This window comes from Castanea sativa, chromosome 3 (assembly GCF_040712315.1).
Source record: "Castanea sativa cultivar Marrone di Chiusa Pesio chromosome 3, ASM4071231v1".
Lineage (NCBI taxonomy): Eukaryota > Viridiplantae > Streptophyta > Magnoliopsida > Fagales > Fagaceae > Castanea > Castanea sativa.
In genome coordinates, this window is record NC_134015.1 from 40,298,884 (window position 1) to 40,322,666 (window position 23,783).

General features: G+C 37.2%; 6 protein-coding genes across 6 annotated transcripts; 3 read left to right on the forward strand and 3 right to left on the reverse strand.

The window, feature by feature from the left end:
• The first annotated feature begins 336 nt into the window (after window positions 1–336).
• Window positions 337–1,092, forward strand: LOC142628942 (uncharacterized). Its single transcript, XM_075802963.1, has 2 exons — window positions 337–738; window positions 793–1,092. The coding sequence occupies exons 1-2, from the start codon at window positions 337–339 to the stop codon at window positions 1,090–1,092; spliced, it is 702 nt and encodes a 233-aa protein (XP_075659078.1).
• Window positions 1,093–3,437: 2,345 nt separating this feature from the next.
• LOC142628943 (uncharacterized) lies at window positions 3,438–3,926 on the forward strand. Its single transcript, XM_075802964.1, has one exon. It carries the CDS (start codon window positions 3,438–3,440, stop codon window positions 3,924–3,926), a length of 489 nt encoding a protein of 162 aa, XP_075659079.1.
• A 9,240-nt stretch (window positions 3,927–13,166) lies between these two features.
• LOC142628944 (uncharacterized) lies at window positions 13,167–14,115 on the reverse strand. The gene is made up of 2 exons (XM_075802965.1): window positions 14,062–14,115; window positions 13,167–13,907 (listed from the first exon to the last, which is right to left on the reverse strand). Exons 1-2 carry the CDS (start codon window positions 14,113–14,115, stop codon window positions 13,167–13,169), a joined length of 795 nt encoding a protein of 264 aa, XP_075659080.1.
• A 358-nt stretch (window positions 14,116–14,473) lies between these two features.
• Window positions 14,474–15,028, reverse strand: LOC142628945 (putative mitochondrial protein AtMg00310). The gene has a single exon (XM_075802966.1). The coding sequence runs from the start codon at window positions 15,026–15,028 to the stop codon at window positions 14,474–14,476; it is 555 nt and encodes a 184-aa protein (XP_075659081.1).
• A 1,443-nt stretch (window positions 15,029–16,471) lies between these two features.
• Window positions 16,472–17,056, reverse strand: LOC142628947 (uncharacterized). The gene has a single exon (XM_075802967.1). It carries the CDS (start codon window positions 17,054–17,056, stop codon window positions 16,472–16,474), a length of 585 nt encoding a protein of 194 aa, XP_075659082.1.
• Window positions 17,057–21,528: 4,472 nt separating this feature from the next.
• LOC142627457 (uncharacterized) lies at window positions 21,529–22,380 on the forward strand. The gene has a single exon (XM_075801322.1). The coding sequence runs from the start codon at window positions 21,894–21,896 to the stop codon at window positions 22,185–22,187; it is 294 nt and encodes a 97-aa protein (XP_075657437.1). The 5' UTR covers window positions 21,529–21,893; the 3' UTR covers window positions 22,188–22,380.
• The last annotated feature ends 1,403 nt before the right edge of the window (window positions 22,381–23,783 follow it).

Below are 23,783 nucleotides of genomic sequence, written 5' to 3' on the forward strand. Positions count from 1 at the left end.
GATTGACGTGGAGTCATCTTCCCTCAACCATATAGACGTTAGCGTCAATAAAGGGAAGGATGATTCGTGGAGGTTTGTTGGTATATATGGGATGTCAGATGCTTGTCGAAAGCATGATACTTGGGAATTACTTCGAAATCTTCATTGGAAATACAGTTTTCCATGGATGTGTGCCGGTGATTTCAATGAAACCCTATTGTCATATGAGAAGTTAGAAGGGGCTCCAAGAAACGAAACAACAATAGAGAGTTTAGAAAGGTCGTGGATGCCCGTGGTTTTATGGACCTAGGATATGTGGGGAAAAAATTTACTTGGAGAGGCAAGCGGGGTGACGACATGGTGTTGGAGAGGCTTGACCGAGTTCTTGCTACTCACTCTTCGTTTGCTCTGAACCCAGCTACACGAGTACAGTGCTTTCGATCCAATGTATCTGATTACTACCCCATAGTTATCAAACTAGAAGGAATTGTGGGCAAGCCGTGTAAACCATTTAGGTTTGAACACATGTGGCTGAAGGAATGTGGCTGCGGAGACACAGTCAGGGCGACGTGGGTGACTCCTCTTCCACTCTCAACCTCTTCGTCAGTGCATGAGAAGATTAAACTGTGTGGTGATAAGTTAATGGAGTGGAGCAAATGCTCCATTGGCAGTGTGAAGAAACTAATAGAGGAAAAATCCAAGCTCTTGGAGAGGGCAGAATTTGCGGCGGGACTGGGGGCAGATTATGAGACAGTCAGAGTACTTAGATTGGAAGTAAATGATTTGCTGGATAAGGAAAGCTTAATGTGACAGCAACGGGCACGGGCTTTGCATCTAAAGTCCGGTGATAGTAATACCAGCTTCTTCCACAATAAAGCCTTTCAGAGATTTCGACGTAACAGAATTGTGGGACTGCTTGATGATACAAACTCTTGGTGCACAGATAACTCCCAAATTGCAGATATCATAGTTGGCTTTTACAGAAGTCTATTTACATCTGCAAGGCTTGCCGATGCTAATACTATTTTGGAGGTAATACAGCCTTTGGTCACAGAGGATATGAATATCAATTTGACAAGAGAATTCACAAAACAAGAGGTTGATCATGAATGAAGGATATGGCCCCACTTAAGGCTTTGGGTCCAGATGGTATGCCCCCTCTTTTCTTTGAATCCTTCAGGCCTTTGATTGGTAATGATGTTTCTAAAGTAGTCCTAGATTGTTTAAATTTCTGTCATATTCCTAAGGAGTTTAATTACACTTATGTTACTCTCATTCTCAAAGTGATTCCTAAGGAGCTTATTGGCCTGAACTCCTTAGGAATCAGTTTAAATTTCTGTCATATTGCAAAGGCACTTTAGTTTAATCAGTTTAATCCGAGTTCAGGCCAATAAGCCTTTGCAATGTAATTTATAAATTGATTTCAAAGGTCCTAGTTAATTGTTTGAAACCTTTGCTGCCCTCTATTGTTTCTAAGAACTAAAGTGCTTTCCAACCTGGCCGGGTGATTACAGATAATATCCTTATGGCTTTCGAAACTTTACATTACATGAAAAACCATCAAAATGGCAATACAAGTTTTATGGCTCTCAAGCTTAACATGAGCAAGACTTATGATCAAGTTGAATGGTCTTTTTTGGTGTGTTTGTTGAGAAAAATGGGGTTTCATAATAAATGGGTTGATCTTATGACGGAATGTATCACTACTGTTTCTTACTCCATTTTGATTAATGGGGAGCCTTCACAAACCATCCACTCTAGTAGAGGACTGAGACAAGGGATCCACTATCTCCTTACCTCTTCCTTCTCTACACTAAGGGTTTACATGGCTTACTTACTAAAGTAGCTGCTTCCGGTGATATTAGAGGTATATCTATCTGTAAGAATGGCTCTAGATTAACCCACTTATTTTTTGCAGATCATAACTTACTTTTCTGCAGAGCTTTGGTCCAGGAATGTTCACACATCCAAAATCTTCTCTCTGCTTATGAAGAAGCTTCTAGGAAAAAGCTTAATAGAGACAAAACCTCTCTGTTTTGTCAGTAAAAACATGATAATGCAGTTCAAGACTCCATTAAAGACCTGCTAGGGGTACCTAAAATTAAGCAGTATGAGAAGTATTTAGACTTACCATCTTTTGTGGGTAGGAATAAAAAAGCAAGTTTGGCCTACATCAAAGACCAGATTTAGTCTAAGCTTCAAAGGTGGAAAGAGAAACTCCTATCCCAAGCTGGTAGGGAAGTTCTTTTAAAGGCTGTGGTACAAGCTATCCCCACTTACTCTATGAGTTGTTTTAAGCTTCCACTTACTCTATGTCATGAGGTAGAGACTATGATTAGGAAGTTTTGGTGGGGTCAACGTGGTACTAGGAGACGTATTCATTGGGTGAAATGGAGTACAATGTGTAGGTCTAAATCTCTTGGAGGCATGGGTTTTAGGGAGCTCTAAAAGTTTAATGATTCCATGTTAGCCAAGCAAATTTGGCGTTTATTACAAAATCAAGACTCTCTATTCTTCAGGTTCTTCAAATCAAAATTTTTCCCACATGGGTCAATTTTCAATGCCAAAGAAAATAAATGGTATTTTGCTTGGAAAAGTGTTTTGAAGGGAAGAGATGTCATTAGGCGAGGATTGAAGTGGAGGATAGGGAATGGTTCGAAGGTTCGTATTTTCCATGATGCCTGACTGCATAGGTTTTAGCAAGGCAAGGTCATATCCCTTGTAACAGAAAGTCACGTAGATGCTCTGGCTTCAAGTTTGATGAACCATGATGCCATGTGCTGGAAGGAGAAAGAGATTGATAGGCTATTTCTACCCCCTGAAGCAGCAACGATCAAGGCCATCCCCCTAAGTTTATTTAATCGGGATGACCTTCCTTTCTGGCCTCACACTTGAGATGGGGTCTTCTCGGTCAAGTTGGGATATTGCTTCTTGTTGGAACAAGACGAGTCGGATATAACAGGTGCATCAAATGGTGGGGCAAACTTGATTGTCTGGAAGTCTATTTGGAGTCTTTGAGTGCCAAACTGGGTTAAATCCCTTGTATGGCGAGCTGGGACCAATTCTCTACCAACACGGGCTAACTTGGTCAGAAGGCAGATGTTGAGTGAAGCTCTGTGTCAAGTATGTAAGTTACATCCAGAGGATACTTTGCATGCTTTATGGTCTTGCCCGATACTGAAGGATACTTGGAAAATTCATTTTAGCAAGTTAATGACAGATATGGGTAACAGCTACAACGTTTTCAAGGTTCTTGAATGTGCTTCTTTAGACAAATCCTCTTTTGATCTTTTTGCTAGGATAATCTCTAAAATTTGGCTGAGACAAAATAAGATCCGCCTTGGTGAATTTGCGTTGCCACTTGGGCAAATCCCTTCCTTGGCTTGTGGTGCTCTTCAGGAGTTCCATTAGCTCCGCCTTACTCATGCAACTATTCCCAGGATAGCTCGAGCAGTGCGATGGCGGCCACCCCCTGCAACTTGTGTGAAGGCGAACTTCAACGGTGCGGTTTTCTCACAAGACGGACTAGATGGCATCGACATTATAATCAAAATGAACAGGGATTAGGTATGGCTACTCTATCACAACAAATTCCATTGCTTGCTTCGGTGGAGATGGTGGAAGTGTTAGCGGCTCGCCGGGCTTTGGTTTTTGCTAAGGAACTCGGGTTTGACAAGGTGATTGTGGAAGGAGATTCTGAAATTACTATTAACTCTATTAGTGGAGGTCACATGGAATACTCTTTTTTGGGTCATGTACTGCAAGACATCAAATGTTTGTTTTCTAGCTTTTCCCATGTTTCAATTAAGCATATTAATAGAGAAGGGAACTGTGTTGCCCATAAGCTTGCTAGAAGGGCTGCCATGTGTCATTTTCTTGTTTGGATGGAGTTTGTTCCACCAGACATTTTTGATGTGTACAAGCATGATCTATTAAGGCTGCAATAATATGCTTTCTATCCCCGTGGGAATTTTTTTCAAAAAAAAAAGGGACTTGACTTCATATCCCACATCTCTATCATTATTTTTGTTAAAAAAATAGTATGTCTTTGACATATAATTAAATAAGAATTAATTTTTTTAGTGATTAAAATTTTTATTTAATTATAATAACACATGATCATAATCGTGAGGATGCATATTAATTATCGAAATATTTGGTAATAACTTTTAATCCGATGGTATTATTCAAGCACACAATATATCATTTTGATCATTAGAGCTTATAAAATTTTTTAAAACAAAGAATGGGAAGATCAAATGATCAAAATTACAATTATGCCCTTACATTGTGGAATGACTATTTTGTCCTTAGAATGAGGTTAAACAAAGGTTGCAAAATGAGTTGTATGCACATACCAAGCATACAAAACTTTCGAATTATGGTGAAGATAGACGGAAGGGGACACAAAGTATGTAGATTTTATCCTTCTTTAGATTAAATTGGACCTCCATGATTAATGGAGAATATTAGGCATAGTTTTTCACTGAGATGTGCTGATGAGCTTCCATTAACAAAAGAAGAGTTAAAGAGAGAAGAAAAATAGCAGGGAGCACAAGCATATTCGAAGACTTAATCTACTAAACAAGTTTACAGATCTTGTCAGATTGATTGACGATCAAATCGTGAGGATGCGCATTAATTATTGAAATATTTGGTTACAACTTTTAATCAGATGGTATTATTCAAGCACACGATATATCATTTTGATCATTAGAGCTTATAAAAATTTTTAAAATGAAGAATGGGAAGATCAAATGATCAAAATTACAATTATGCCCTTACATTGTGGAATGACTATTTTGTCCTTAGAATGAGTTTAAGGAAAGGTTGCAAAATGAGTTGTATGCACATACCAAGCATACAAGACTTTTGAATTATGGTGAAGATAGACTAAAGGGGACACAAAGTATGTAGATTTTATCCTTCTTTAAATTAAATTGGACCTCCATGATTAATGGAGAATATTAGGCATAGTTTGTCACTGAGATGTACTGATGAGCTTCCATTAACACAAGAAGAGTTAAAGAGAGAAGAAAAATAGCAAGGAGCATAAGCATATTCGAAGTCTCAATCTACTAAACAAGTTTACAGATCTTGTCGGATTGATTGACAATCAAATCGTGAGGATGCGCATTAATTATTGAAATATTTGGTTATAACTTTTAATCTGATGGTATTATTCAAGCACACGATATATCATTTTGATCATTAGAGCTTATAAATTTTTTTAAAATGAAGAATGGGAAGATCAAATGATCAAAATTACAATTATGCCCTTACATTGTGGAAAGACTATTTTGTCCTTAGAATGAGGTTAAACAAAGGTTGCAAAATGAGTTGTATGTACATACCAAGCATACAAGACTTTTGAATTATGGTGAAGATAGACTGAAGGGGACACAAAGTATGTAGATTTTATCCTTCTTTAAATTAAATTGGACCTCCATGATTAATGGAGAATATTAGGCATAGTTCGCCATTGAGATATGCTAATGAGCTTCCATTATCACAAGAAGAGTTAAAGAGAGAAGAAAAATAGCAAGGAGTAGAATCATAGTCGAAGACTCAATTTACTAAAAAAGTCTATAGATCTTGCCAGATTGATTGACAATCAAACAACTTTTACTCATGAACCATAAGGGCACAATAAGTGGTGAGTAACAAATGAATACCGGTACAGATTTGGAAAGGCCCAATAAATGAATGTTGCTAGACAAAGAGTATGTCTGCGTTGCATTATGAATTAGTAAAGGCATTCCATGAGGATGGCGTAGAGGAGAGAAACAAGGCAAGTAAAGCCAAACAAGACCAATGTGAGATGTGAACTAAGCTTCAAGCATTAAGCTGGGCTAGAAGTCTAGTGTGACACAAAGTCTACTCAGGGATTAATGAACATTTTCACCTTTATTCCCTAAGTTTTTTTTTCCCTCCTGATAAAACTCCTTTTATCATTATTTTATGTTTTTTTCTTCTTTCTTTCCTTCAATCTTGCCAAGATAAAATAATTTACTTCTATTTATAGGCATGAACAGTTTGGAAACATAAGTCCACTTCTTAAAGATCTACTGGCAGATGTCATTAGATCTAAAAAACCATGTGTCACACCACACATAGATCATTCTTTTATTGGCTTATTAGGGGGTTGTTATTGCAAACTTCGAGAGTATACTCCCTCCCTTTCATAGAGGATGGGGCCCACCCTTTGTGAGAGGGGAGGGAGTATACAATAGTTTTCCCTTTTTATGTGCCAATGATTTTTATTAGGTGTATATCTATTAGGCTACATATCCTTATCTCCATAATCCCTCCAAGACACTGCCCTATGTTATTCCCTAAACACACCATGCCTAATCATAGGAAGTATACGCCATGATCCTTGTCCATGATTAGGCCAAGATGCTTATATATGGTAGGATCTTTTATCACATGTCTAGATGGCCTAGGTCCACCTTCTTAGTCCTATACTTAAGTGCCTAGATCCCTTTTCTGTTATGCTAGAAACTACCTAACAAGGGACTATCCTTTGAATTGCTTTTAATACGTCTTAGTGGCACTTGATCCACATAGTGATGTTGAGTCCATCCAATGATGTCAAACTATATAAGAATGTACACCCAATGATAATGAGCAAAGAACACAAATGATGAAACAAACTCACGGAAGTTGGGGGAAAAACTCAAGAACACGTTAATAGGGAAGGGGTAAGGTGCCCCGAGAGGAAAGTAATTCATTTTTTCTCAAATGATCTTAAAGGACAGTGATTATTAAATGACTTAGCTTATAGCCAATAGGCCAATACATTCAATATGATACAAACATAATATGTATCAAAAAATTGATTGTGTCATTTATCCCGTCTATTAAGTGGTAGGGAGCTTCAATCATTATAAAAGTCACTATAAGAGCAATTGCATCAGTTAGTGTAAAATAGAAAAAAATAGTTGTTAATTTTACATTTTTTTTTTCTCAAAAACTACCCACATCAATGGGTCTATAATACTATGCATATACAAAATTGCTATAGTAGTCATGTAAGTATATACACGATTAAAACATCCACACCAATGCCTCTAAAATACAAAAAGTGTCAAAATTTACATAAATTTTCTCCAGAACTACCAACATCAGTTGGTGTAAAAATGTGTATATTTACACACTTGTTACAGTAACTGTGTAAATATATACGGTTATTGTATGGTCCATAAATCAAATATCAGCCCAAGGCCTAGGCCCATGTAGGTCAGGCCCAACCAAGTCATACCAAACAAGTGATGGAGGGTTTGAGCATGGTATAGAAAAAACTGACCCAAAGCATCACCGAGAACATTACATAATGCCTTGGGGATATCCGCCTGCCAAGCATAGATTTGGAGGTTGGCACAAGTTCTAATGGAGTCAATTTAGAAATGTGCAACAGGTCCCATTTGATTAGGAATATAGATCAAAATGGGGGCCCACCTCTTTAGGAAAAACCGCCACTCATGATGACAAATCCACTAAGGGAAGGCTATAAAAAGGGGAAGAGATGATATGAGAAAGGGGTTGGAAAATTTTGGGGGGGGGGGGGGAGAAAAAGAGTGATACATGAAAGAGAAGAAGAGAGAAACAATTAATAGGAAGGAAGCTCAGTATATAGCCCGAGACTCCCTTGGAAATAGACAAAGAGGGGGAATAAGATTTAAGTTGGGTCGAAAACTCCTTCATTTGGGCTATTAACTTAGCCTCAAAGGGACTCACTTGTTGTAGGAAACTCTTTACCCACTCTAAAAAAATAAATTGTGAGCCCAATCTCAAAGGCCACTGAGTACCTTGGGCTGGCATCCACAATTGGCGTTTTCTGTGGGAATCTCCTACTTAGCTAAAGATTCAGAGCTAGTTTATCATTGCCCAAGATGGATGAGCTATATGCAGGAGAGGGATCGGTAGGTCCTGGAGGTAATCGTTCAAGGGCCTTGTCTCGAGACCAAAGAAGATTCAAGTTGGGTCGAAAATCCTTCATTTGGGTTGTAAACTTAGCCTTAAAAGGACTCACCTATTGTAGAAAACTCTTTATCCACTGTAAAAAAATAAATTGAGAACCCAATCTCAAAGACCATTGAGTACTTTGAGTTGAGTTTCCACAATTGGCACTGTTTATGGGAATCGAACTCACGACCACGTGGTTAAAAGCCACGTGCTCCACCACTGTACGATCCATAAATCAAATATTGGCCTAAGGCCTAGGCCACGTAGGTCAGGCCCAACCAAGTCATACCGAACAAGTGATGGAGGGTCCGAGCATGGTATAGTACAAACTGACCCAAGGCATCACCTAGAACGTTACATAATGCCTTAGGGATAGTCGCCTGCCAAGCATAGATTTGGAGGTTGGCACAAGTTCTAATGGAGTGAATTCATAAATGTGCAACGAGACCCATCCGATCAGGAATATAGGTCAAATAGGGTCCACCTCTTTGGGAAAAACTTCCACTTATGATGACAAACCCATTAAGGGAAGGCTATAAAAAGAAGAAGAGATGGTATGAGAAGGAAGTTAGAAAATTTGGGTGGAGAGAGAGAGTGTGTGATACATGAGAGAGAAGAAGAGAGAAACAGTCCGTGGGAAGGAAGCTCAATATGTAGCCCGAGACTCCCTAGGAAATAGACAAAGAGAGGGAATAAGATTCAAGCTAGGTTGAAAACTCCTTCATTTAGGCTGTTAACTTAACCTCAAAAGGACTCACACGTTGTATGAAATTCTTTACCCACTCTAAACAAATAAATTGAGAGCCCAATCTCAAAGGTCATTGAGTACTTTGGGTTGGGCTGGGCTTCCACAGTATTGTAGTTGTGTATAATGATATATTTTTCTTTTTTCTCTCTTACCATTTAGATTCCTTCTCTTTCCCAACAGACACAGCAACCCAGCAAAAGAACAAGAAAATAAGAGGAGGAGAAACACCCAACCCCCAACCCCCAACCCAGCACCACTGCAACCCATTTCAATAGTTGATAATCCACCACAAAATTGACCCAAAATCAACAGAAAATCAAACCAAACCATTAGAAAACCCAACTTAAAATCAATCCAAACCCACCGAAAAACCTAAGTCATAATCAAACTAAACCCTTTGGATAAATCATCCCAAACCCAATTTAAAATTAATAAAAACTGAATCTAACAGAAAACCTATATGAAAAATCCAACATAAAACCCATATGAAAAACCCAACGGAAATCAGCTGGATTTGCCGTCGTTGCTGTCACCAGATCTACCTTGCAACTGTTGTCGAATTTGCTTGCTTCTGCTGTCGAATTTGCTTGCTTCTACTGTCGAATCTTCTGCCTTGTGTGAGTTTTGGGTTTGATATATGACAGAGGAAGAGAGTTTAGAAAGTACCAAACGTGTTGGTTTAAGACATGAGAGAAGAAGAAAGTTGAGTGAGTACTAGAGGCACATAAGAATTGAGAGAGAGATAGAGAGACGATTGAGATGAGGTTGAGATGAGATAAATATGTATTAATTAAAAGATAGATATTAATAAAATAATAATAAATATTATTTAAATAAATTAGAGTGCATAATAGATAGTCTAATGTGAATGTTTTGGAAAAATAATTGTGTAAAATAGAAAGAGTAAGTTGTTATGCCAAAATAGACAGAAAATTTTAGGCGGATTGGTGTGGATGCTCTTTGTAACTTTCTATTTAATTATTTAAATTTTTTTTTTCTCTCCTCTCTTACCCTCGTCCTTACTCTCTCTTCTCTTGACTCTCTCTATTCCCCTAACTCTCTTCACTCTACAGAATAAGAAGGAAGAAGAAGAAAGAATATCAACTTAAACATATCCGAAAAAATGATGGATAGAGGAGAGAAATTTCAAAAATGGATGGCACCATTAGAGAGAGAGAGAGAGTATTGTTTAGAAAAAATAAAAAGAGAGGAAGTGTGTGTGTTTTAATGTGGGTAGATGGAATAATAATAATAAAAAGAATAAAAAATTATTATTTCAAGAAAAGAGAATAGTGTATAATAAATAATTTAATATGAGTGTTTTTGCAAATATAAACAAAAAATTTTAGACACACTTATAGTAATACTCTAATACTGCAAATATAATAATATTCTTATCACACAATTGATTAACTCGTTTACCTACCATTAATTGTAAAAGTCTAGGCCGTTTAGTGGCTGGTTGTGGGGCAACATCGCGTCATAGCATTAGACTTGGTATAGGCGGCGCGCGGAAGAAAATGATGGAAAGCTTTTGAAAAATCAGTGGCGAAAGTACGTAGATTTGCCTTCCACTACCAGTCAAGTAGCTAGGATGGAAGACTCAAAAAGTTAATTACAAATGGGTCCTTAGGATGACCATGTCAAATAATTATTTGTCAAATTAAACATACTAATGATTCAGCAAAAAAAATAAAAAAATAAAAATACTAATGATTGGGCTGACTGGATCACTTACTAAAAAAATTTCAAATCCATTCAATTTTGGATGGTGAGAAGAAATCAGAAATCTAAAAATAGTAGCATTTTATATAATGTTTGAAGGAAATAAATGTATTAAAAAAAAAAAAGTTGTTTCACGCACCGAACTACTACTATAGTAGACTCTAGGCTGGGGACGGAGCTAGATATGGGCTTGGGGCAATGACCCCTAATTTAAAAAAAAAAAAATTAGTATATTAATAAGTACTAATTTTAATAATTTTGTTCAATAAAATTATACTTTACCCCCTTAACAATGTCATCGATTTTTTTAAGAGTAATATTATAGCCACAAATTTTTTTACAACATTTTTACAAATTGTTAAGTTAACAAATCCTTATTGGTTCGCATACTTACATCACTTTTTATTTATCAATAACATTTGCAATTTGTAAAATTTTTGTAGTTTTTGCATTTTCTACCTTTTAAAGGCAATAAAAAAAAATTTAATAGATTAAATTTAAAATAAAATATACAAGTCCAAAAAAATTAGCTAAAAAACAAAAATTTCTAATAGTAAAACTAAAAAAAATTAAGCTCAATCATCCTATTTTATCCAAAATAAACAACCTTATCCTTTAAAAAGTTTTAAACAAAATAATTTTAATAATTCTTTCCTTATCGAGCACGTGAACAACAAAGACACAAAAACAAAAAAATCATTAGTGTGGGGAGTAAAAAGACCCTGATGGGAATGTGGGTCTTTGGGCCATGCTAAGGAAGGCCGACCTGCTCTTGGGTTTAGAACTTGTTAATCTTACGGGTCGGCCCAGTACGCGAGGATCCAGGGATCTAGCCGAATGGTGAATTTCCCTTCGGACGGTCGGAGAACCGGGACTTCATGGTAAAGGTTAGGGAATGACACGGTCAAGCCGATGGTTAAAGAGGAACCATGAATGTCCTAGAAGCGCCGATGTCGAGAAATACCAAAGATAAAGTGCCACCTCCGCATTAAAGACCCTTCACACTTGCTGGCCGCGTTAATGGGGAAGTGACACGCTGGAAGAGAAACACTTGGTTCTTATTCAAAGTGCGAGAAAAGAAATATCTAGGCTAAGGGAGTGGGGGCAACGCGTGTACGTCGAAAAGAAGAGTATTTAAGGAGCGACGGAGCGGGGATAAGGGGCCCCTTTTTGTAATCTAAAAAGAAAAAGGAAAAAGAGAAAGAGATAATATAAGAACATTCTAGAACTACGTCAGAAGTGGGTTGATTTACAATATTTCTTATTGTTTTCAAGTGTTTGATCTTTGACTTGTTGTTTAATCCTTGACATTCTAACGCGGGTTTAATGCTCATTTCTGGTCATATTGTTTAAAATTTCATTGGGCCTGAGCCCGTAACTGTTTTTGGGGCTAGGTGCAATTGTGCACTTACAATTAGTAAGTAAAATTAGTGGCTAGAGTAACAACATAGAGCAAGCAACAGAGTCGCTTCTAATTTCAAATCTTAGCTCTGTTCCTAACTCTAAGTAAAGAACACGTAAATCTTTAGGAGACACGGTACTGTACCGTGAACCACATGATGATTACTTCCAATTCCATGCGTGTGAATTGAATTTTCAATCTTGATTGAGTACTTTTCTAAAACATTCTGAAAAGAACTCAAACGTAGGCATGCAAAATTTTTAAATCGTGGGAACAAACGATTTGAAGCACCAAAAGCAAGCATAGTTGATAGTAAAGACGATTTCATGTCAAGCATCAAGCATGTGAAAGTTAAGATGTTGATAAAGTCATAAAACGGTGAGAACGACAATACGCCGAAGAAATCGAAGAAAGTACCACACGGTCTACATTCTACAGTCCACAGTCCACAGTCCACAGTCCACACCGTCTAGTACACGTTTCAACGGACGGCATAAACGACATGTTGTATTTAAATCTGACGGCAGAAATGACATATATTAGTGTATTCCCTTGTTATAAATAAAATAAGGAAAGTATTGTTGGATGTCTTTGTTAGAGTATTAGTTAGCCATTTATTTAAGGAAAAATTATTAGGTACTCTTAGAGTATTATAAATGTGTACTCTTTCTTCTCACATAAATCTTGGGTACTACCATAAATTTAATTAGTGGAACTCACCATTTATGTGAGAAAAGAGAGTACGCATTTATGGTATTTCAGGAGTACACAATAATTTCCTCTATTTTAAAAAAGTTTTGATACAATTTTTATAAGAAATGAAAGAAGCTGTGAAAATATTAATTTCTTTTTTTCTTTTTTCATAAAATTTTTCTTTAAATAGATTATTAACTAATACTCTAAAGATATCTATTAACATTTCTCATAAAATAAAATAAAATAAAATATTGTATACCGTTATTTGGATAGGAGGTTGATAGGATAACACTGAAAAACATGCATGCATGTTAGGAACTCGGGATGGCACAAAATAGATTTGGATTCGTGTTAAATTTGGAATACAAATGAGGTTGAAATCCATCATAGCTATTAAAAAATAAAATATATATTTAAAGAATTGTTTTATAATATTTTTAACCTTATTATGTTATTTATAATTTTAATTCTCTTCTTTGCTTATTTCCCTCACATATTGGGCAAATCATTGAGCTTTTTTGTTTTTTTTTTTGTTTTTTTTGAGAAAAAGATTCATTGAGCTTATTTATTTATTTATTTGTTTGATAAGAAAAGATCTTCATTGAAATTGAAAAGGTGTACAACAAAGCACGAAGGAATTACAATGTTCTAAGAGTAGTCAAGTTGGATAAGATGCTGAACCATTGGAGGGCTACAGCTTTTCCAACCTTGATCAACACCATTACATTTCACATACTGAGCAAGGGCATGAGCTACTTTGTTGTATTCCCTTTTCAAGTGACTGATTTTCCAGTTGCTAAAAGACTCAAAAAGGGACAAAATGCCTTGATATAAATGGCCAAAGTTGCCATTGAATTCCTTTGCTTGAATGTCTTGGACCACTGTGAGGGCATCTGATTCAAGGATTACGTGGGAGAGCTCCATTTCCTGCGCAAGAAGAATTTCATGTTCAAGAGCAAGGACTTCTATTTCCAGACTTGAAAATTGCCTTGGAAGGGGCTTACAGAGTGCAGCTATAGACTCTCCCTTGCTGTTTCTTATCACTACTCCTGCCACAAAGGATCGTCCGTCTCCTGATGTAGCTCCATCCACATTAACTTTGTATACACCCGTGGGAGGAGCTTCCCATTTGCTTGCTTCATAACTTTGGGAATGACTGCATAGAGCATCAGCTTCTTTGTAGTTTGATCTGATTGTGTTAGCAGAATACCATACCTGGTCAGGGGAAAGGCATGCATTCTCAAAAACTTTTTGATTCCGATTATACCATATCGCCCAAGAAGTTACAAAGAAAGTTTCAAGCTCATCTACAGCTCCGTTATTCAGAAATTGCATGGCAATATCAGTGAAGTCAAAATGACTTGCTGTCAGGTTTATAGGACATCCTTCCTACTTGTTCCAGACTTATTTAGCTAGATCACATTGAAGGAATATATGGATGATGGTTTCTGTTTCTTTCTCACAGATTGGGCACTTGGGATTAATGTTCACCCCTCTTTTATTAAGATTCAATCTGGTTGGTAGTCCATTCATGCAAGCTCACCAAGCGAAGATTCTGATTTTTGCTAGAATCTTTAGATGCCACAATTTCCTCCATAAGGGGGTTCTCAAGTCTCCAGATGAGCATTCTCCTCTTTCATCGGCTTCCACCAGATTAAGAGCAACATAATAGGCACTCTTAACCATGAACTCCCCTTTCCTATTTCCAATCCATATGAGCTTATCTTCTGGTAAGTTATAACTCAATGGAATATTAAGGATTGTGTTTACCTCCAAAGGAAGGAAGACAATTCTAATTACATCAGATTTCCATCTTCTAGTTTCAGAGTCAATCAATATCGAGACCATTGGAAATCATTGAAGGGCCTAGGGGGAGTTATTACCTTGTAGGTTGAGGGGGCGGGAAGCCATTTGTCTTCCCATATGTGGATTGGTCGCCCATTTCCCACTCTCCATCAGGTGCCTTTTCTTATTGCTTCCAAGGCTTGAAAGATGCTACGCCAAGCATACGATGGGTTGCATTGAGGCTTTGAATTGAGCACATCACCATGAGGGTAGTATCTTGCTTTGTAAATTCGAGCAATTAGAGAATAAGGATTAGAGAGTGGTCGCCAACCTTGCTTTGCTAGCATAGCAAGGTTGAATGCTTGAAGGTTCCTAAAACCTATGCCTCCTTCTAGCTTAGACTTGCATAGCTTCTGCCAACTAACCCATGCTATTTTTGATTCTTGATCTCTTTGTCCCCACCAAAACCTTCTCATCATTCCTTCAATATCATCACAAAGACCCTTAGGAAGTAAGAAACAACTCATGGTGTAGGTGGGTATGGCTTGAGCTACTGCCTTTATGAGAACTTCTCTTCCACCCATGGAAATCAATTTTTCTTTCCAACTAGACAATTTCTTAGCAACTCTTTCCTTTATGTCTGCAAACACTGCTGATTTAGATTTACCAATGATAGAAGGCAGCCCAAGGAACTTGTTATGTTTTAAGTCTTGCATTGGTCCCATTACTTCCAGCAACTCATTTTTAAGCTCAAGTAGAGTGTTATGGCTAAAGAAAATTGAGGACTTATCTGCATTGATTTTTTGTCTAGAAGCTGCTTTATAGAGATCAAGGATTGCCCTTAACTCCTAACATTCTTGTATGCTTGCTTTGTAGAAAAGAAGACTGTCATCGACGAAGAATAGATGGGTGACCGTGGGGCAGCCTCTATTTATGGTGACCCCACTAAGCATATTGTTTCTAGCTGCATCATATATAAGAGATGAGAAACCATCTGCGCAAAGAAGAAACAAGTAAGATGATAGGGGATCTCCTTGCCAGAGCCCCCTTTAGGGGACAATGCATCCGTGGGCTACTCCATTAGTCAGGACAGAGTAAGTTACAGTTGTAATGCAATGCATTATAAGGTTGACCCATCTTTCATGAAAACCCAATTGCTCCATCACTTTCTTGATGAAACCCCACTCAACCCTGTCATATGCTTTGCTTATATTGAGCTTGACAGCCATTAAACACTCTTTCCCATATCTTTTATGGTCCAAATAGTGCATAAGCTCAAAAGCGACTAACACATTGTCAATGATAAGCCGCTCAGAGAGGAAGGCACTTTGATTTTCAGAGATGATATGAGGAAGAATGGATTTGAGTCGATTAGCTAGGACCTTAGATATGAGCTTATAGATGACATTACTTAGACTTATAGGTCTAAAGTTTGTCATTTTGGTGGGGTTTTTGATTTTTGGGATCAGGGTAATATTAGTCCTATTTATCTCAGTCATAGACATGTTAGAATTTAGGACATTCAAAACCATGCATGTAACATCATTACCCACGACATCCCAATATTTTTGAAAGAAAATAGTTGACATACCATCTAGTCCAGAAGCTTTTGTGTGGTGCATTTGCTTGAGGGCTTCCTCAACCTCCTCTTTTGTGAATTCTTTGATAAGGCTCTGGTTCATCTCACTTGTTACCCTTGTAGGTATTGTGGTAATAACTTCTGCTATTCTGCTTGGGTAAGAAGTGGCGTAGAGCTTTTCGAAGTATGACACAACAATGCCTACGATGCCAACCTTGGAATTTCACCAATTGCCCTCCTCATCCTTTAAGCCGAGGATTGTATTATTCTTTTACCTTTTTGATGCTTTGAAGTGGAAATACTTCGTATTTTTATCTCCTAGTCCAAACCATTGAACTTTAGCTCTTTGTTGCCACATTATTTCCTCACTATCCAAGAGATCATTGATCTTTTTCCTTAACTTATTGATTTCTCCTCCCATTCCCCTATCTCTATCTCTTGCTACCATGTCACTGAGGGCTACTCTTTTGACTCAGATCTGCTTTAGGACTCATCCAAATGTAGATATATTCCACTTATTAAGTTCTTTTGCGCACTGATTTAGTCTCGTCGCCCTACCACTAGGGGTATTTTGGCTTGTACTGTTTCTCTAAGCAGCTTCTATTATATCCCTGCATTCTTTCTTTTTTGTCCACATTGCCTTAAAGTGTAATTGAAGCTTCCTCGGTGGTTGGGGAGAAATGGAATCCGAAATTAACAAAGCCAAATGATCAGAGGTTGAATCCACTATATGGTGAACTCTAACTTCTTTGTAGTTATCAATCCAGTTTTGTGTTGCAAGAGCTCTATCTAACCTTAGGTAAACACTGTCCTCCCCTTCTTGCATATTACACCAAATGAAACGTGGGCCGGTGAAATGCAAGTCTTTGAAACCACAAGTATTGACTGCTGATCTGAAACCTTCCATTTGTTTTTGGGTTCTTCGCACTCCTCCAATTTTTTCATCTGCTGATAGTATCTCATTAAAATCCCTAAGGCATAGCCATGGTAGATGAAACTTTCTATTCAGTGCTTTTAATTGGTCCCATGACTCCTTCCTTTTATGCGTTTCGGATTGCCCATAGAATCCAGTAATTCTCCACTTGAATTCAGATAACTCATCAATTATGATTGCATCAATAACATTTCCAGTATATCCCATGATCTCCAATTTAAGCTCCTTCTTCCACAGCATCGTTATTCCTCCACAATTCTCAGACTTAGGAACAATTAAACCAAAGACAAACCCAACCCTCTCTTTTGAACATTCCTTGCCTTTTTTTATGTAATTTCGTCTCCATTAAGAAGACTACATCGGGATCCCAATGCTACTTCATTTCATGCAGCGCGTTAATTGTCTGGAGGTTCCCAAGCCCCCGACAGTTCTAGCTCAAGGCTCTCATTGTTCCCGGCGGTGCTGCATCGTAGCCACTGCCAATAAAACATCAATTTGGTTATCACAAAGGGTATGCACTTCACATGCACGTTTGTAGGGCCTTTCATTTTCATTTTCGAATTCCTTAAGTCTTTCCCCTTCTTTTCATGTCCACTAAAGGGGATTGGGCTAATATATTTAAATTTTGGGCCGTTCTCTTTTCCCTTGCCACCTTTTTCAACTTTCCTCTACCTTGGGCCTTTTTTTTTTCTTTTCCTAAGCCCACTTGGGATATATCACTTACCTTACTTTCTTCAGTTTTTGACTTACTCTTAATTAAGCTAGTGACTTCCTGCGTTTCTTCCCTGGGCTTTTGAGCTTGGCCCACACTTGACAAGGCATTATCGTTCCTTTTGAACAATTCTCTGACTGGTTCCTGTTTGGTTTCCTTTTCTACTTCACACAGTTCATTTCCTTTCCTCGATTCTCGCTTTTCTTTTTCTCCACTATCCCATCTTTTCGAATTATCCACAGTTGTATCTAACATTTTTCGTATCTGCACTTCCAAAGTTTTGACTTTCCTTTCGCACTTCAGTTTCATCGCCTTTGGTTTGAAATGGGATTCGGATCCTCTCCGGCTCCACCCTAGACCTTTACCTGGTACTCTTATCTTCAATGGACTCATGGCTTTTGCTTATTGATGGTCTTATTCTGTCTATTCCTCCCTTGTTTGCACTCCCTGCTCTAAGCCATTCGCCATATTGAAGGTTTGCATGTTGCCGATCTGGATTCACTTGGCAGTGCTTGTTGTCATGCCCCATAATTCCATAGATAAAGCAAAAAGTGGGTAGTCATTCGTACTTGAATGTGACCCACGACCTTTCCCCTTCCACATTAGCAATATGGCCCCCTTTTCTTAGAGGTTTGTCAATGGCTAGGTCTACTTTTATTCTCATAAACTTGGCTTGGCCATCTTGCCAAGACTGCTTATCCACCTCAATCGTTTGACCAACTTTATTGCCAATCTCCCTCCCAACTTCTTCAATCATACTCTTAAATGGTAAACCCCATACTTGAATCCAGAAAGGAGCATGAGTGAAGCTAATGTTGGCTAATGTTAGGCCCTTTCTCCATCGACAAAGTAGAAGGAGGTTGCTGTCAAAATTCTAGGGCCCACTTTTTTCTACCCATTCCATTTGGTACCTTAAGCTGAACTTGAATTGGAGGATGTTATTCCCCACCTCTACAATTCTTAAATCTGAGCCCATCTTCCATGCCATTCTCAACATACACTTGAGATCACGTAGATTTTGTTGCCGAGCTGAAAGCAGTTGCCTAAATAGGCTCAGTGAACATTCCTCAAACAACTCTTGTCTACCTATGGTTGATATAGTGATATCTTCTTCTTCTTCCTTCGTGAGTTGTAGGCTCTACAAGATTTCAATAATCCCTTGTTCCATTCTATGGCCTTCCGTGGGAAGAGTAGTCCAAGGGAGGTCTCCTATGGTTGAACTATGGGAGAGAAAAGACTTGCACCGTATTGAGCTTATTTGTTGTTAACTTTTTTACCTAAATGTGAAATAAAATATAATTTTAAACAGCCAATTGCAAATAAGCTAATTAAACTCCCACTATAAATGAACTATTCTTGAACAGGTGATAATTAAGAGGGTGGTGAATTTTTTATCAAATAATTTAATTAATATTTACCTGACTATAAAATAGATTGTGCAAATTAATGTTTATTAGTATCTAATTACTTCATGTAACTTAGAGTACTATTTAAGAAATTAAAGTTATATATATATGATTAGTATTATCAAATAATTAAAGATTCTTTTTGGCATCAAGATTCAAGAGTTTTATAGTTTAGTAGTATTGTGTGATCTCTCTTATAAAGAGAATTATCATGTGTTTGGACTTTGGATGAAGAAATTGATAATTACCCAAGCAAAAAATTATGAATAAAAGGGGTTACGTAGTAGTTATTTGAAATCCTTGCAATTATTAATTTCATTATTTAGATTAAAATATAGAAAATTTATTTATCTACACCTAAATTTCATAGCAACCCCTTAAAAAAATCATCCACATTGATATATCATTATTATTCATCTTTATGGGAAAGCTCAAATAAGATTTTGAATTGATTCAACTATTTTAAGCTTAAATTCACTTGGCTAAAAAAATTCAATTTACTGGGGGTCTACGAGAGAGAGAGAGAGAGAGAGAGAGAGAGAGAGAGAGAGAGAGAGAGAGAGAGAGAGAGAGATTGATTTGGCTAGATCCTTGTCAGCCCAAAAATGGGAGGCCTAGACCCATGACATTAATGTATTGCTTCTAGCTCACCCCAAGATGTCCAAGCTATTGCTACAGTAGCCTATCGATGCAAGACTTTGAGGTTCCCATAATGACATCGTTCATGTCAACAACATTTTTCATTTTTGTGTTCTCTAGCATATCATTTAGTGACATGTTGAAGCTGAGTGAAACTATGGAGTTGTTGAGTTTGGGGAGTCTCACATTGGATAAAGTTGCTAAGTGCATTACAACCACCGCCCCCCACCCCAATTGCTATTTTAGCAATCCACTTGCTCAAATTGAGCTTTACCTGGGTGTGTGTTGCTAAAAAATTTTAGCAATCACGAACAGTAAGTTTGTGTTTATACAACCTACTATTCATGAGTTGTAAACATAAAAATAGATATATTTTCATCACTCTCTTTTTGTACTCATAAAAATCTCAAACTCTCTCTCTTTTCTATTCCTCTCACTTTCAAACTCTCTCTCTCTCTTCTTTCTTTCTCTTCTCTCCTTCTCCCACTCTCTCTCCTCTCTTCCTTTCTCTCACTCAAGATTTTGGTTGGCTGTTTGGGGTGGATGTAGATTGGCCTTGGGTGGGTGGCTTCGGATTAGCATTTTCAATGGTGGAGGTGTAGTGGGTTTTGACTTCGATTTTGGGTTTTATGGGTTGTGGGTTGTTGGTGGGCCATAGGGTGGTGGTGTGGGTTATAAGGTGGTGGTGGTGGGTCGTGGTGGCGTGGTGGCGTGGGATACAAATCCGTTACGGTGAAGTGCTGGAGGTAGTGGTTTGGAGGTAGTGGTTTGGTGTGGTGGAGGCTTGAAGGTGACAGTGGTGGTGGCTTGAAGATGGATCATTTCTAGGTTTTGGTGGGCGTGGATTTTTGAGGCTTGGGTTTGAATGGATTGTAAGTTTTGGGTTGGTTTCAAAGTTTTGATGGTGTTGTTTTGATGGTTGGTGGTGTGTTTTGTTGGTCGGTGATGTTGTTTTGGTGATTGCATCGAGTTTGAATGGGTTGTGGGTCGTGGGTTGGTTTCAAAATTGATTTGTGATTTGGTTGGCTGGTTCGGTGGTTCAATGGTGGTGGTGGTGATTTGGTGGTGATTGGTTTTCGGTTTACAATTAAGAGAGAGATAGAGAGGAAAAAGAGAAGAGTAATTTATATTATTTTATTGGGTTGTATGTAAAAATAAAAATTGAGATATTGAGTGTATTGTTAAATGGCTTGGTAAATTTGATAAAGTATTATTTGAGGATGTAAAATAAGTATGTTTTTACATTCTCGATGTGAATGCTCTAAACTTTTGTGGTCTCTTAGTTGATGATTGTGGTGGGTATATTAGAGAAGATGCTAGGTTCTCGACTAGAAATTAAAGCACATGACTAAACATGTTGTAGGAAATTTAGAAATAACACATGGATGGGAAGGATTTGTTGGTGGAATTTTTAGCCATTCAATCCTAGCTATAAGTTCCTCTTGAGTTTTAATTTCCTTTCGATGCTTCATCCAATCAAAGAAATATTTTTGTTAGAACCTTAAAATTATGTCGGGGAGAAAAATTTGGCCTTAAAGTTCTTTATTCAAACGTATAGCTAAGGTTCAAATTCTTTCTCTCCCATTTGTTGTAACTTGTAACAATTATTTGGACAAAAAATGTGTCCAACTAATCTTATAATTTTTTTTTTTGGATTGATTGGATGTGTTTTTTTTTTGTGTGTGTTTTTTTTTTTTTTTGTGTGTGGGTATAATCATACTTTTATAGTATTTATTTTTATATAAAAGTAAACTTTTTAATGAATTTTTAAATAAAAGTAACCAATTAAAATAAACTCATAAAAACTCATTCTGAGATAACTCATTTTCTTTATTTTTTGGGAGTATCCATTCTAAGATCTCTTTCAAATTAAGTTGGAGAAAAATGTTGAACAATATAACTCAATCAAAGGGATATTTCCAAAGGTTGGTTGAGTATCAATAGCATAAACAACATGACAGTACACAAAGAAATTCAACAGTGCAAGCAAAGACCCATTCTTACTACATCCAAAAGACAAAAGTATACAGTCTCTAGGTAGAAGCAACAAACACAGCCCACCAGGGAAAAACATCTTCACTAAACTCCAAAAATCTCCTACGCTCAACCTTCTTAAAACCACCAAACACAAACCGACTACGTGTTCAATTCCAATACCACTTTTATTTCCCTTCTCGTATAAAAAAAAAAAACAATAACATACTAAATCTCCAAAAAAACATAAACAATTTTAACGCCACCCAAAAAATAAAAAAATCTCTGTGCCTCTTCTTCTTCTTCTTCTCTCTCAAACTCTGGTTCGTGGTCCAATAGATCGAAAATGAGTCCGATCGTTTTGACTCAGCTGGCAACGGGTCTGGGTGTGTTGGCCGGAGCGGCCCTGGTCAAATCGGTCATGGACCAGAAGACCATGGCTGGCCCATTTCCGAGGTGCCCAAGTTGTAACGGAACGGGTCGGGTCTCGTGCCTTTGTTCCCGTTGGTCCGATGGTGATACTGGGTGTCGGACTTGTTCCGGGTCGGGTCGAATGGCTTGCAGTAGCTGTGGTGGGAGCGGAACGGGTCGGCCCTTACCGGCCCAACTGTCTGTACGGACTCCGAACCGTCCTTCTTAATCGGTTCGTGTAATATAGGCTTCAGGCTTGTCCTCTCTTATATATATTTTTTCTTCAAATTAAATTATTGTAATATAAAGTCTTTGATACTTTAAGTGAGAGATAGAGAGAGATGGGAGATTATTATAGGTACTAATTGTAATGACCTTTACGGTATTGAAATTCTTATAAAGTGGGATAAGTTTATAAGCTAGTTTCTGTTTAGTTATTGACAAATTGCTTGCTTATTGTAGCTTGGTTCACTTAATTGAGTTATTTGAATCGAAAATTACCATTTGCTTCAGGTTGATTTTGGTTCTATGATGTAGTGCTGCTTACTTTGCAGATATTATAATTGAAATCTTGATTAGCTGTTTGTTTCAATAGAAAAGCTTGCAGCATTTTCCTGTCTGGTAGAATAAAAAATAAAGTTGTTTTCGCCTAAATTTTTTGGGAAAAAAAAAAAAAAACTAAATTTTATGGAAAATTAAATAAGAAAAATAACTTTATCTCACGTAAAAATAAATGAGAAAAGTCAACAAATAATTATTTAATTTATTTTAAGGTTGTTATCATACATAGAAAAGGGGGATAATTTTTAAAAAAATAATAAATTTTTTAGAAAATGGAACAAACACTCAATTATACGAATATGCTGCTTTTTTTTTAATTATAAAAAATAGAAAATAGATATTTTCTGGCCAGAAAATGAGAAAAGATAGATTCATGAACATGAAGTTTCGTGTACTTTTCAAATTCAGTTTGTTCCAGAAACTTTTTTGTGTACGGAAATGTTTATTTAGGGCAACTCAGTGTGAATACCACAAAAGTAAGCTATGCTTAATTGGTTAACCCAAAACTTAGAATTGAAGCAATTTTGTTAGTGCCACATTGAAATTTTGACTCATGCACCAGAACTCTCTAATTCTTTGGAGCAATGGACCTAAAACTTAGCGTGTAAGGCTTTGCGTAAGCATCATAGAAGTAATTTTTTCAGAAAGAACTTACTCAGCTGAGCAACAAGAAAATAATTAGTTTGAGGAGACTGTAACCAGTCATGTGTCATGGGATTCGGATGTCATCAAACATTTTTCTCATCGGTATTTTACTTTCGCGTTTACCTCTTGTTTTTTGGCTCCAAATGTGATATAGTTGGCACGTGAATATTAAATTCAACTCCAATTTCAGAATCTATGTAATATGTCTCACTTTTATTTATTTTTCCTTTTGTTTTATGTCGGTATATGATTGTTATTTGTTAAAGATCGAGATACACAATGGTATGCCTCCGATCTCAAGTGAATCCACTTGACTGAGTTTTTGTTTTTGTTTGTGTTTTTGTGTGCAATCCACCTTTCTGTGGTTGTATCTAATGCATGTCAGCTGGATACAGCTTATTGCTGAAAATTGAAAACTGAAAACTGAAAACACTGTATCAAAATAATTTTTAAATGTGTAAATAGTGCCGTGGATCCCATTTTTAATTTTAAAAATTCTGAAAAGTGAAGTTTGTGGGTCCCGTGAACAGTACACGGGACCCACAAATTTGCTGAAAGTCAACAAAATCGGCTACTGTTCATGCACAGTAGCATGAACAGTAGCCGCTTCTCCTATGAA

Coding starts and splice junctions, on each gene's coding strand:
- LOC142628944 (XM_075802965.1), bottom strand. CDS start 14,115: ATGGAGGAAATTGTGGCATCTAAAGATTCTAGCAAAAATCAGAATCTT. Junction 13,908..14,061: donor AAAATCAGAATCTTCGCTTG/GTGAGCTTGCAT, acceptor TGGAACAAGTAG/GAAGGATGTCCTATAAACCT.
- LOC142628947 (XM_075802967.1), bottom strand. CDS start 17,056: ATGCTGTGGAAGAAGGAGCTTAAATTGGAGATCATGGGATATACTGGA.
- LOC142627457 (XM_075801322.1), top strand. CDS start 21,894: ATGAGTCCGATCGTTTTGACTCAGCTGGCAACGGGTCTGGGTGTGTTG.
- LOC142628943 (XM_075802964.1), top strand. CDS start 3,438: ATGGCGGCCACCCCCTGCAACTTGTGTGAAGGCGAACTTCAACGGTGC.
- LOC142628945 (XM_075802966.1), bottom strand. CDS start 15,028: ATGGGACCAATGCAAGACTTAAAACATAACAAGTTCCTTGGGCTGCCT.
- LOC142628942 (XM_075802963.1), top strand. CDS start 337: ATGGTGTTGGAGAGGCTTGACCGAGTTCTTGCTACTCACTCTTCGTTT. Junction 739..792: donor CAGATTATGAGACAGTCAGA/GTACTTAGATTG, acceptor TTAATGTGACAG/CAACGGGCACGGGCTTTGCA.